The sequence below is a fragment of the Rhopilema esculentum genome, chromosome 10, assembly GCF_057945365.1.
Source record: "Rhopilema esculentum isolate cy_ngs chromosome 10, ASM5794536v1, whole genome shotgun sequence".
NCBI classification, from domain to species: Eukaryota; Metazoa; Cnidaria; class Scyphozoa; order Rhizostomeae; family Rhizostomatidae; genus Rhopilema; species Rhopilema esculentum.
In genome coordinates, this window is record NC_142824.1 from 4,673,877 (window position 1) to 4,688,056 (window position 14,180).

General features: G+C 34.8%; 2 protein-coding genes across 3 annotated transcripts in view; one reads left to right on the plus strand and one right to left on the minus strand.

The window, feature by feature from the left end:
• Positions 1 to 784: 784 nt before the first annotated feature.
• Positions 785 to 10,865, minus strand: LOC135691511 (ras-related protein Rab-13). The gene is made up of 10 exons (XM_089110914.1): positions 10,354 to 10,865; positions 9,936 to 9,996; positions 8,524 to 8,584; positions 8,204 to 8,281; positions 7,681 to 7,770; positions 7,395 to 7,460; positions 7,192 to 7,242; positions 3,809 to 6,165; positions 3,208 to 3,383; positions 785 to 2,498 (listed from the first exon to the last, which is right to left on the minus strand). The coding sequence occupies exons 1-8, from the start codon at positions 10,475 to 10,477 to the stop codon at positions 6,085 to 6,087; spliced, it is 612 nt and encodes a 203-aa protein (XP_088967040.1). The 5' UTR covers positions 10,478 to 10,865; the 3' UTR covers positions 785 to 2,498; positions 3,208 to 3,383; positions 3,809 to 6,084.
• A 415-nt stretch (positions 10,866 to 11,280) lies between these two features.
• Positions 11,281 to 14,180, plus strand: part of LOC135688454 (uncharacterized) — a 34,604-nt gene continuing 31,704 nt past the window's right edge. For both annotated transcript variants that reach the window (XM_065205314.2, XM_089110911.1), the window contains exons 1-6: positions 11,281 to 11,420; positions 11,886 to 11,956; positions 12,378 to 12,493; positions 12,867 to 12,956; positions 13,397 to 13,515; positions 13,751 to 13,804. In XM_065205314.2, coding sequence (XP_065061386.2) covers positions 11,910 to 11,956; positions 12,378 to 12,493; positions 12,867 to 12,956; positions 13,397 to 13,515; positions 13,751 to 13,804 — 426 coding nt within the window. In that variant the 5' untranslated portion in view covers positions 11,281 to 11,420; positions 11,886 to 11,909. The remainder of the gene's footprint in view (positions 11,421 to 11,885; positions 11,957 to 12,377; positions 12,494 to 12,866; positions 12,957 to 13,396; positions 13,516 to 13,750; positions 13,805 to 14,180) is intronic.

A 14,180-nucleotide genomic window follows, 5' to 3' on the forward strand; every position in this document is an offset into this window, starting at 1 on the left:
GTAGAGGTACACAGTGCTGCGCTTTTGGCTGTAACAAACGGAGAAAAAGAAAAGCCGACGGAGATTTAGTCAATCGAAGTGACAGCGAAGGGAGTAATGACGAAGAAAGTACACTTAAGAGGCAATTTCCGCGAACATTTCATTCGTAAGTTTGTATTTTACTGCTTCTCTATAAATTAATCCTTATATTGGCGGTTCTGCATAGTGACTTGGCACTATCTGGTAAAGGCCTTGCCCCCCCCCTAAAAAAAACTTAAGTAGCATAAGTAAATTACTTTTATTTTGTAACATGGCTGTTATGACACTTATTTATCAGGGCTGGCTCTTCCCCAAACAAAAAGTTGTATCATGGCCTTTGCGTTGGTTGTTTAAAAAACTTTTTTTAACTAAGTCTTAAAAACATGAATGAAGAACAGTTGGTTATCAGGTTTGGACAAAATATCTCACATCAAGTGGAGGGGCAGGGCCTTCTGCACTTTTAAAAACACTTTTCCCCACTTTTCTTGAAAATATTCTATTTTATATTTTTAAAACAGATTTCCAATTGATGATGAAAGGAAAAGGCAGTGGCTTGTTAGCATGCATCGAGACGACTGGAAGCCCTCCAAATATTCAAGAATCTGCTCTGATCATTTCAGTGAAGAATACATGGACAGGAATGAGCAGAACACAAAGTTGAAACCAAATGCTGTGCCAACACGATTCAAAAAGTTTCCAAAACATCTTAAGAAGGCAATTGTATTTCATTTAATTTAGTTTTCTACAATAAGATGTAAGACTCATCTTGGTTCTTCAAAAATTTTGATCTAATATATCATCAAACAGTGAAAATTTCAGCTAAATGCAAATATTTGTGTGCTAATATATTATCAAACAGTGGCAGTAATGAATAAATTTTGCGAATCCAAGTTTATTTTTAAGATCAATGAAGATTATCAATACCAGGTTTTACCATGAAACTAAATATACCATAATGATATTTGCTAGATACAAATAATTAACATTTAGCAATACTCTCTATCCTATAGGTTACAAAGGCAAGAAAACCACCAAATCGTTCTCTTCAAACACCTGAGCCAGAATGCAGTCAACTGCAAGAGCCACAAAATGGGAATGACATTTGTTTGCCAACAATACAGCAATTTTTTAAAAATGATCATGGCAATTATTGTGTCAAGTCACCAAGGAAGCTGAACCATGAACTTCATAAAAAGCAAAAAGAAATTGAAAAGCTTCGCAAAAGGTTGAAAGTAGCCAAACAAAAGTCTAGACGTCTGGCAGCAAAAACAAAGTCTTTGAAGGCTGTTGTCAAGGAGCTCAGGAAGAGGAATTTCATCTCTGAAAACTGTGAAGAGCAACTGAAACAGTCTCTTTCTGGTGTCCAGCTTGCATTGATGAAGAGGATTCTTTCTGGCAAAAACAGGAGAGGGTGCAAGTATCCAGCCCAATTGCAATCATTTGCTTTGACTTTGCAATTTTATTCTGCCAAGGCTTACGAGTTTGTAAGGAAAGCATTTAACCTTGCCCTCCCACACCAAGCTCAAATTCGAAGATGGTATGGCAAAATTCCAGCACAGCCAGGATTTACTAAGCCTGCGTTTGATGCTATAAAAGCAAAGGTTGAAACAGCAGCAGTTAAGGGCAATAGGGTAGTAATTGCTTTAATGCTGGATGAGATGTCAATTAGGAAACAGGTTACATGGAATGGTACCAATTACTCAGGATATGTTGACTTGGGTAATGGTGCTGAGCTAGATGACACTGCTCCTTTGGCGAAAGATGCATTGGTTTTGATGGCTGTTTGTGTCAATGGGCACTGGAAAGTTCCTTGTGGCTATTTTTTTGTTGATGGGCTAAGTGGCAGTGAACGTGCTAATCTTGTTAATGTATGTCTCCAGAGGTTGTGGGATACTGGTGCTCGTGTTGTCTCTGTAACATTTGATGGTCCATCCTGTCATTTCAAAATGGCAGCAGAGCTTGGTGCCAGTTTTGTTCCTGCATCTTTGCGACCAAGTTTCCCCCACCCCATAGATTCTCAACATGAGGTCACCATATTCTTAGATGTTTGCCATATGCTTAAGCTTGTTCGTAACACCCTTGCTGAGGGTGGCATTCTTGTTGATCACAACAACAACAAAATCTCATGGCAATATGTAGAGGCTCTTCACAAGCTACAGGAGTCAGAGGGTTTAAGACTTGGTAACAAACTCAAGGCATCACATATCCATTGGAGACAACAAAAAATGAAAGTAAATCTTGCGGCACAGACGTTTAGCTCTAGTGTTGCTGATGCTATTGAATATTGTGCCAATGTTCTCAAGCTGCAACAATTTCAGGGTTCCTCAGCCACTGTCAAGTTTATTCGAGTTTTTGATAGGCTTTTTGATGTGCTCAACTCCAGGAGTCCTCTTGCCAAGGGTTTCAAATCAGCTCTTAGATTCAACAACAAGGATTATTGGAACCAATTTCTTGAAGAAGCCTTTGATTACATTTGTGGTCTAAAAAATACAACAGGTAAGCATATGTATGAGACACAAAGGAAAACTGGCTTTATAGGATTTCTAGTTGCAATCAGGAGCACACAAATGTTATTCAAGACACTGGTTGAAGATGCAGCTGCACCATTAAAATACCTTCTGATGTACAAGTTCAGCCAAGATCATTTAGAGTTATTTTTTGGAGCTATTCGTTCTGCTGGAGGTTGTAACAACAATCCAACTACAGAGCAATTCACTGCAGCATATAAAAGGCTGCTAATGAGAAGTGCCATACAAGGAGGTCGTGGGAACTGTGATGAGCAGGACAAAACAAGCATACTGTATGTAGTTGGTGACACATGCACAGTATCAGGACAACAGCTTTCACTAACAAATGTGGCACTTATAAAGAAATATGATCTTACTGAAAGACCTACATTGCAAGAAGACCATGACTACAGTGACACACCAAATATGGCATTGTTGTCAGAATACAAAGAGGCTGCAATTTCATACATAGCTGGTTATGTTGTCAAGATGGTTAAGAAATTGAATGCTTGCATGACATGTTGTGATGCACTTGGTTCCATCTCTGGCAACCCACCAACTAATTTCATGAAAATGAAAGACAGGGGTGGTCTCTTTAAAGCTTCAGCCAGCACAATTTTAATATGCAATGAAACAGAGCGCCGATTCCAAAGAATGCTTGCAACAACAAAAGGGAACCTACCAGTTCAGAAAGGAATTCCAGATGCCATTGCTTTGTCTGTTCTGCAAGACCTTGATATTTCAAAAGTTTTCAGAGAACTAGACGATCACATGCTTGAATGCTCAGTTGGAGATAGCCATGTCTTTGCTTTAATTTCAGGAATCATCAAGTGTTATTGCAAGATACGGTTCCACCATCTGGGAAAGTCAAAAAATCAAGAAGCATCTGGGCCAAAAATTCGAAAGAAACTGAGCAAGCTTGTCTTGTTCAAGCACCAGTAGACATTTGTCTTTAACTGGTGCCCAAATTAAACGGTTTTTTTAAAAACCACCAAATCTACTAGGTTGGTTATCTGCCTATGCACACACACGGTAAGATTTGCAACAATTAAATCCCCATATTTTCCAAAGGTGAATAAGCATGTTTTGGTTTTTAGCACCCAAGTTAAAATCGCTTTAGGCCGCCTCAATCTAGTTAACATATCTAAAAGTAAACGAATAAAATCAAATTTCTCTGTTTCGCTGATTGAGTCGCCAAAGGGTTATTCACTAGAAATATCTCTAGTTTATCAGTTTGGTTAGAAAATAAACAAAACAAAACTGCTTTCTTGATAGAAACTTACCTTCGTTCATGTAAAGCGGAAGATTTCGTTGCGAAATTTATAGTAATATTTTACTAAGCCCCAAGTCATTCCACAGCTCGTTTGGGTCACACTGTCATGGCGCCGGCTGTTTTCAATGGTGCTTCACAACAAAGCGCTGGTTGCTCGATCCAGTCTTTTTTTTAGATCAGTGAAGTCAACGCACCGAACTGGGGGTCAGGCAGGGGGCGCAGGAGGTGTAGGGGCGGAAGGGGGTGCATGAAACTGGGGAAGATAAGGCATTTTCCCGAGTTTCGTACAGTCCCCTTGTGAGTCATAACGAGAAATTGCTGTCCGCTTTTTTTTTGAAATAATGCTAAAAGAATACTTTTAGACAATTCAAATGACGTGAAAAAATCTTTGAATTGCTGACATTACTGAAAAAATGGCTGTGTTTGAGTTTGAGAAACAAAAAACGATATATTTTTTAAAGGAAGCTTGAATTTTCTTCAAATGCATCTTTACATATTAAGCAAGAAACTGGCCTGGCGGGAAGAACCCCATGTTATTCAAAGAAATAAAATTATCCCCCTTTTCTCTGACAGTCAATCTGCTAAAACTGTTCCTAATCTCTGAAAAGCATTCTGCATTGGTCAAAACTGTGGAATATTCAAAGCCGACAAAAACCTACGTAACTACAGACTAGAGTTTTTATGGCTTTAAAGCTTAATATGCTAAAGCAAAGGACTTGACAAATGTATCAATTGATATCCTATTATCTATCAAAAGGAAGGGTAGCTTCAAAACCCTGACTTTGGGAAGCTATGCCTTAGAATATTCTGAAAATAAATTTATGAAGAGATCAATTGAACGTCAAAAAGTTTCCTTTTCAGAAAAATTTAAGCTTAATCTTTATTCAACTTTCGAGCATAGCTATCGGAAATTATGCTAGTGTGTAAATTTTTTTATCTATGCTTCTTCATGAATTATTCTATCATTCACGCTCTATTTTCAAGCATCCCTCCCTTTACCAAGTCGCATGATGACATTTGATAATTACAATGTGCATTATAGGTATTCAAAAACAAAAAGAGACAAAACTTTTACAGTGATGGAACATGTCTTGCACTACACACGCTTTACAGTCTTAGTCAATAAATTATATTAGTCAAACATATATTAAAATCTGAATATCCTTTTTCCCTTTACAAATAAAAGCTTTTAACAATAATTAATCTACTTTTTCTTTTTCATGTAACGAATGAAATAATTAGGGCAACAATTTTACAAACCATTAACGTCTCAACTCTCTAAATTCCGTGACGTTTAGAATAAATAAAACTAAAAAAACTCAAAAGCACTGCAAAACGAAATATTCTCATTTACATCAAGCAACACTAAAATCGTTATTGTAAGTTTTTAACCAAATTTGTTCCTTATAATATGTTTGGATTTTTCTGTTACAAATTTAAACTAAAGTTCCTTTGCCTTCAGACTAATAATGTCTTTATACATCTATCGAAAACAGTTTTAAGACATTGGAACTATATCCACATTAAAAGGTGTGAAAAAGTTTAGGTAGAGTCGCACCTGGGAAACTTCAGGTCGTGCAACTCTCATTATCTGTCTTAAACAACAGGACATCAAATTTCAAGCTACTTGCGCAATACAAAATTTAAGCATGATATTGACTAAATACCTTGAAAGACAAAAGCTGACTGTTGAAATAGAACTTTCATTTGAAAGGTAATCACTGTATGACGTTAAAGGGACTAAATGAACTTTAGAGTAACTGGGAATAAATTCAGTTCACGACATTACTAATCCAAAAAATACCTTAAGAACAATATTAGAATGCTAAGCCTAGCAGATGATTGCTAGAAAAACATATGAATTGAAACTGTAAGCGACCTAAAGTTTAATTCAAGGTGCTTAATTTTCCTGTCCAGAAAGGTTACATGGTGGCATTCAATCAGTTTTGGACGCAGACCTAATCAATAAATCTATTTATATCAGGTACCGCCCGTGTCCCGTGAGTTTATTAGGTAGGCTTACACCTGTTCCAAGAATATTCGAGGAAACTCGACCAAATGTAAGCTGCTAAAGATACGATAAGCTTTCGACGAACTTTTTTTCGAGATAATAAGTTCATAAGCGGGCCGATACCATGGGTCTCATTGTAGTGACACTGAAACTTTGAGTTTTCTAAGGATTAAATGTCATAGCGGCACCATTATCATCCCCAGTTATATTATGTTGTGAGAAAAATGCCAGATAACAGCCGAAATATTAGCATATGCAGGGCTGACATCTTCCTGCTAGCATGAACAAGATTGTCTAGGTTTCTTCTCGTCAAGGGGAATCGTCGATTTCAGCTCGCCATCTGAAAATTCCTTCCTCTGAAAGAAAAAATAGAAATATTTCTAAAGATTGGAAAGATATAGTGCTTCAAAAAGTGAAACCTTAAAGCGTAAATATGAAAATCTCTAACATGACAGATTTTCTAGGTAAAGATAAAACTTAGCAAAACGAGTTGAGAGAAAAACGCAAGAGTATAAAAGCTTTCAACAGACGTACAATAAAATGAAAAAAAAATCCAATACAGTTCTGTATCAACGGAAAGAAGGGACCATATTTTGTTTAATATGCGTTTCAATTTATCAGCAATTCAAAATTACGTATTTCTCAGTGCTTGCCTTAGGGTTGTGAAATATTGACCGTTCCTATCAAGAAAGGTTATAAAAGGAACAAATATTTGAACTGTGAAAAGTTTGGAAATGAAAAAAACTGTAAAGAAAAACAAGAAGGGGAAATCTACAACTGAAGCAAAGAAGCAGGGAAAGATATCAGAAAAAGTAAAGACGAAGAAAGTCATCAGTCTTCATACATACATGGAAATTGTTAAAGCAGGAATGACGAGGGCAAATATAAAACTGAAACCGATTCCTTCAGGTACAGTGTCAAGCTTTTATTAGACTTGCTCCAAGTCTATTTCATGCTTGAGAGAGGAGTATTTTTTTCCCTCCTTGCTTTTCCCCTCTCCATCCGCCCGTTCCCTTTCACATAAGTCCACAGGAGGGAAACAAATACTCCTCTCTCAAGCTCGAAATAAACTTGGAGAAAATCTAGGCTTTTACAAAACAGAGAGCTTTACAAAATCACTTCTGTAAGATTGAGCAAGGAATTGGGCTTTCAAACAAGTAAGACAATCACGACAGTAATTAGAGTACAAAGACAACAAGTGTCATCTTTGCTAGATGTGAAAATTACAGTTTCCTAAAAAGATTCACATTTTAAGGAGAAGAAATTTTTTTTTCAAATTGACAATGCGCCAGTTCGAAAATTTATGAGATATGGTTTAAGTGTTTTTTATCTATCAGTAACGGTTGAATAGTTAGATTTAAATGTGAAAAAACTTTACTCACTTCTTCAACAATCCTACCCTCATAGATCTGCTTGGCTATTCCGGAAAATGCCTACAAAAATAAGTACGATCGCGACCTTTCAGTCTGACTTTCTGCAAGAACACTTGCAAACAAAAATACTAGATTGTATGTATAAGAAATTGCGCAAATCAATAAATATATAGCATACCAGATCAAGTGTTTTTCTATAAGTATGGCCTTACCTCATCAATGTTAACATATGCATATGCACTGGTTTCATAAAAAGGAACCTCGTATTGACTTGCAAGCTAAAAAACAATACATGACATGTCTGAGTATGAGCATCTCAGGATATTGATGAAAATTAAGAGACTCCAAGCAAAACCATGGGCTCCCGGTTAAACCAGGAAACCCCAAGCATACCAGAGGACTCTAGGCAAATCCTAGAGCCTACCCATAAAACAGAAGACTTAGAAGGGTCTATATGAAGTATAAGTATTTCATGAAATTTGGAAAGAAAATACCAACCTTCTGTCCCTCTTCTGGCGTTACTTGTCTCTGGACCTCCAAATCACATTTGTTTCCAACAATGATCATCTTTACATTGCTGCTAGCATACTGGACAAAATACATAACAATTAATGTCTTGATTACAAAATTCCTATGATATCAATGAAAACAAATGCTTGCATGTATAGTTATCACTTTTATCACATTTTATCAATTTTTTCGTATTATTAAGCCAATTTATTTTACTGACTCATTGACACGTTCACATCAGCGTGCTGACCTATTAATTTCTTAGATTGGCCAAATTTTTCTGGCAGATAATGTCGGCACTATCGATGTTTAAAGTTGGCATTACTACCTTACCAACATTGTCGTCTCTGCATTACAATAATTGTGTCCACTTTTCAAAAATGCCACTTTGATATCATCATTTTGATTGATCTATATTATTTGCTGTAAAAATGCAGCATTTCAAAATATGAAAACTTGCATAAAACTGAGACTATGCTGGTAACATTACAAAAAGAACACATAACCATACCTCATCTACATACTTTAGCCATTTTCTCATATTGTCAAACGAATGGCGACTACTTATATCATACACCAATATGACACCCTGAAAAGAGTGATTGATGATAGATTATTATCAAAGAAATAATTGGAGTGTTTCAATAGTTCTGAATTGTTTTCTCTCAAAAATCTAATTTTTTTTTAAAGAATCCAAAAGTATAAATTTATGTAGGATAAAAGTCAGTCTAAAATTCCAAAAGTCTAAAAGCAACTGATTGTATGTAAGACATAGAGATGTAAGATGAAGTCATAGAGTAAGTAATGAAGTACTAAAAGGGAATTACTAACATGTGCTCTCCTGTAGTATTGGGTTGTAATTGTTTCATAGCGCTCTTGTCCTGCAGTATCCCTACAAAAGAGCATTCAAAATGTTTTAACATTTTCAAAAGATAGGTATCTGTGACAAGGTTGTATGGTGATAAGCATGGCTGAGCAATAAAGGGTAAACAGAAGCACCTTTCACAGATATAGACAGCAGGATCCTGTTATGGCATTTCTATTCATTTCTGTAAAATTAGTTGGCATTTTAAAATAAAGGTTTGATTCCTCAAATACCCTCAGATGCTCAAAAGAAGGGGGTTCAAAAGGGGCAGGGGGAGGGTCAGAATCTCAAGAAATAAATATTGAAAGAGAGGAGGGTGAGAAAAACTAAAAATAATGATTCTGAAATGAAATCCAAATAAATGTTTGTGTAACCATAAAATCAACCTTATTTCAACCAGAAACATTTTTCTACTCAATAATCAAAGTTGATGACCAGAAAACTATAAACTGGGGATCCTTACTAGAAAATGGGGGTCAGGTCAGGAAAATGTTGAAACATTAATAAGCCCAGAGGTATTTCTTAGGGAGCCCTCACCTAAGTGTGGCTGTTACCACTAAACAACAACTGAAGATATGGTGAGACTTGAAATATTATTTTTGCAACAAAAGTTTAACAAACGTATGTGGGGAAAATAGCAAAACCTGACTAGTAACTATTGCAGTATCTAAGGTACAGAAAGCTAGGTTGAGGTGGTTAGACCTTGTATTAAGAAGGAAAGAAGAAAATCCAACATATATGAAGACAGCTAGTACAAGTTAACAATCAAATAGTATAAAGAGATGGACATGAAGGGTCATATTTCTATTGTCTGATGTTATTTTTTGTATTTAGCAATAATGTTGTTATGTTTACAATACTCATTTCCTTGAATGTGGCTTAAAACTGGACATATATCACAGGTGGCATAGTAGATTGGATGGGAAATTTGTTGATTTTACCAGTTATCTTACAGAACATATGATCCCAGGAAAAAATATTTTGCTAGAAAACCTTCAATGGGTAAACTGATCTTTAGGCTCTATAAGGAACGAAGGTTTTGCAACATGCAAATGGCCGCGATTATATGTACATACAAATATTAGATTGTTAAAATTTTGTGCGTGTTGTATAGCAATGATTGCCATAAATCTGATTATCAGATTTAAATTGATAATGGTCTCTTGATATTCGACAAGCTCTTGAAAGAGATCATATGAATACTTAATCCCTTTCATTACAGAAATGGCACAGTCCTACAGAGTTTTACCAAATGAAGACAGAAAAATGCTAGTAATCATTTAGTTTGCTAAGGCATATGGGGGTGAATAGAAAAGTAAAATAATTTTTCAAAGAAAATTGATATCGATAGAATGAGGTATCAGGAAATATCACTTACCAAATTTGTAGCTTTACTTTATCATCATTGATATGAATAATTCTTATTTTGAAATCAATACCTGAAATGTTAAACTGGCAGTTAGTGATCTTTCCAAGAAAACTTTCTAAAATATGGTATGGTTAAAAAAGTAAGGTTCTTTAGCATTAACACATTCTAATATATGGAACAAAAATGTTGCAACAGTAGCAGTCAAAATATTTATGTTCCTGTCTTTAACAAATTTTCCATCAAAATATAAATTACTCTGTTGTGAAATGATTTGTTTACAATTAGTTACTTCTGTAAAAAAAACTTGGCCTAAAATGGTTTGTTGAGAATATTATTTGAGCTGAGTTACATTTCAGTAATTAAAATAGATATAAATATATACATGTTTGCAATTATCTTAAAAACCATCTTCAAACAAATATCTTACCAATTGTGGAGATATGGGACTTTGTTACGTCTTCACCGGCAAATCTTGACAGCATACAAGTTTTGCCAACTCCAGAATCCCCAATTATTATTACTTTGAAAAGGTATTGTTTTCTTTCGCCCATATTGTATCTTTTCAATACAGTAAGAGCCCATACACGAAAATATGGCTTCTCCTTTATTAACTGTAACCTTTATACATACTAAGGCCAGGCCAGTAGACACTTTCGGTGAAGTACCACGTATCTTCTGAAAGGGAAACTTTGCTTTATCGGTTTCAGTTTCAGACTGCTGTCAAAAAGCCAAAACACCTTGGACCGAACCAGCAGCAGTCAAGGTCTTGAGACAAAATAATGCCGCTCGCTGCAAAGAATATCGCCGATAATTAGGGGTGTAAATTTCAAATAAAGCATACTTTTGCTTCTCTTATGAACAGCACAAGGTACCAGTTGACGAAATAATAGCCATTCATGTAGTTTGTCAATTTGCACCTGTTGAAATGAAAACACCTACTTCGAGTACTTCACGTAAGCATTAATTGCACTCTAGGGGAATCCATCTTAATGGGGGAATACACCAAGAGGATAACGAGGAAGTACCGAATAGAGGCTTAATAGATATTTTGGGGCTTAATAGATATTTTGTAATGAAAGACCATTTATAGTGGTAAACTATTTTTTGTAATGAATAAAATGAAAATATATGTTTTTGTCAATTTAACTCATTTCAACATAAGTGAAAATTTTGGGAGGGGGTGCTAAATTGAGAGGGGGCTAATTAAATTTTTCCGTCTGAAAAGGGGGCTAATAAGAGAGGGGGCTTAATTTCTTGCTATTGTGAAAATGCCTGAAATTTTTGGTCTATAATCTCAATTTAATCTTAAAAATTATAATTTTTTGTTTACATATTCTAGACTCGTATCCAATACCGCGACTACTGCGAAGGAGAATTTATCAGTCGTGTTATTGGCTTCTCGGACTTTTGGCGGTTAAATTGATCGGAATCAGGATAGAGCGTTTCAACGATCAAGGACTAATTGCGTGGCGTTGATTGCCTAGGGTGCATCAGGTAATCTTTGATTTTTATTATCTTTCAAAAGAAATTATCGATTTACCAGAGTTTCTTTAAGGAAAAGATTTAGAAAATAAGGAGTGAAAATTGATCGACAGAAAGCAAGTTTATAAGAGTAGGCCAGTCATCATACCGCGTCTCCTTGCCTCTTAACTGAGCAACAAGCAATTGCATATGACACAGCATCAACTTTTTCTTAGCGATTGGCCCTTTTTGACATATTTTTGGCAAACTGTTTAAGACTGAATGTTCTATAACATTTTCACACTACACCCCTCGCTGCTGTGAGCTGTGCTCTATAAAATCAAAGACACACGTTTGACCATGTCAGAATGAAACTAAGTATGAATTTTGTTTTGTATTTTAACGATGAAATTTTGAATTTAACTGTAAAATTTTAGAATACCCACCAAGCCTTCAATCCACATCAAATATTTAAGCACAAAATCTGCTTTCTACTAGTTCGTCGTCACCCAAGAAGCCACAATGGACAATATTGGGGTGGCCATCAGGGTTCGCCCAATGATCCAGAGGTATCTTTACCTTTTTTCGAATTGATCTTTAATTGAAGCATTTTTAAATTCTGCTTGATTATTCTGCTTGAGCCATCATCTTCGGTAATAACATTTTATTGTCTTTTTTACAAATTGATCCAATAATTTGCAAAAATTATCTAAATAGGTCCTAAACATCCTAAGTTTCTTTTAACTTTTTTGGTTAACTGCAGTTTAAGAAGCTGATTTTCTTTGCTGTTTCTAAATATTTATAAACAAATAATTCCTAAAAGCTGTCATGTTAAACTTTGAAAACTGCAAGTTTTACAGAAGTTTTTCATATAAATAATAAGTGCATATATTTGGTAGCTATGAATCTTTGTGAGTAATCACTATAAAGACTAAATCCTGTATTTTGATCTTCCTAATCGAAATTACTTGGAAACAATTTTCAATTAAGAGAGCTGCTTAGAGATTCAGAAGAACACTGGAAAGTTAATGGAAACACACTTTGTCAAGTTGAGCATGGAGTTCCTGTCCCATCAAGCATCATAAACCCAACTGCTTTTATCTTTGGTGGGTTTTTTATAATGTATTATTGATGAAGGAGACACATTTATATGCATCACACCAACCTTCTTTTTTTACCTGAGATTTTATGTCTTCTGTTTGTCACTAGTTAGTTTTGCACACTTTATAAAGTAGGAATTATTACAGGATCAAGTTTCCTTTGCAACATTTAATATATATATGATTTGCACCTCAATATATATTACACCCAGCAATCAACTCTCAACACTGCATCAAAAATTAAAATACTATGAATAATACATATACTACAGGTTTTTATTTTTCCCCTTTTTTAAATAGAAAGTAATGTTAAATGCACAGAATTATATATATATATATATATAACATTTTAGATAATTCTGAAAATTCAATTTTTTAGATAAGGTATACTCTGGAAACGATACCACTGAAAGCTTATATGATGAATTTGCAAAACCTCTTGTTTTAAAGGCAATGGAAGGCTTTAATGGTGAGAGAATGTATTATCTATTATGAAATTTCGAGTTTGTTCAAATTTCCTTTGCTATTGCTTTTATGTTAATGAAAAATCAATTGCCAGTTTTCAGTTAATTAGTTGTGATCCAATCAAGTCAGCTTCATCAGTTTGTGGTTCCAACATCTTGATTTTGCTCCACAGAGTGTTATCATATATATATGAAAGTGTTAGTAGACATGCTGTTGTTGTGCCGATTATATATCAATTGTCTGCCGTCAGTATTACATATTTTCCATGCTAGCTATTGGACAAATGTGATTATTAGCCTAAATGTTTGTGAAAATTCTTTAAAGAAGTGGTGATTGGCAGCTGAAGCATAAAAATAGAATCTAGATTGTATCTTTTCCTATTTGTTGATTTTTTAACCTTGATAGAAAGAACTTAAATAATTGCTTTCAATGACTTTTTTAAAGGAACAATATTTGCATATGGGCAAACTGGGACTGGAAAAACGTACACAATGATGGGGCTTCCTGAAAATCCTGGAGTAATACCAAGAGGCATCAATGATGTATTTGATTTGGTCGAAATGGTACGTATTTGGAGTTGCTATTTGGGGTGTATAGAACAGGACTGTTCTTAGTTCCCTCCCAGTTTTCATGTAAGTTGTAAGCCTTTGTCTAGGCTATCCTATTAAACCCATCTCTTTCTTTTCATTGTGTCTTGCATAAAGATATTTGTTATTTTTAGACACATTTTTATATTATTTTTGAAATGCTCCACAAAATATGTATGTGCTGGTGTTTTACTTTTGTTTTTAATTTCAGGCCCCAGACAGAGAATTTCTGATTCGTGTTTCGTACATGGAGATTTACAATGAAGTATGATTTGTCGTTGTTTTCCTTTGTCAGTTCTTTACTTTATATAGACAAACAAAAGTACATCTGTAGACAGTCAGCAAATTGGAAAGTGTTGCAATAAACATTTTAAGATCAGTTGTTTTTAAGTTAGATTCCAAGTTGAGCTGAAGTCTTTACTTTTTATAAACTTTTAAATTGATACATAAAGAAAATCAACAGACATATATCCCAGCGTTTTAATTATAATTTCAAATTCCATTCGATTTGAATGTGCATTGAGAATGATGTTTGTATGGCATGCCTGACAACAAAGGGAATATTATCATGAATGATTGCCCATTAATAGATTAGCCAGTTTTATATCAATTCATTCCCTTTTAGTTAATATCATGTTTCA

Coding starts and splice junctions, on each gene's coding strand:
- LOC135691511 (XM_089110914.1), bottom strand. CDS start 10,477: ATGGGCGAAAGAAAACAATACCTTTTCAAAGTAATAATAATTGGGGAT. Junction 9,997..10,353: donor GTCCCATATCTCCACAATTG/GTAAGATATTTG, acceptor TTAACATTTCAG/GTATTGATTTCAAAATAAGA. Junction 7,243..7,394: donor CATATGTTAACATTGATGAG/GTAAGGCCATAC, acceptor TTATTTTTGTAG/GCATTTTCCGGAATAGCCAA.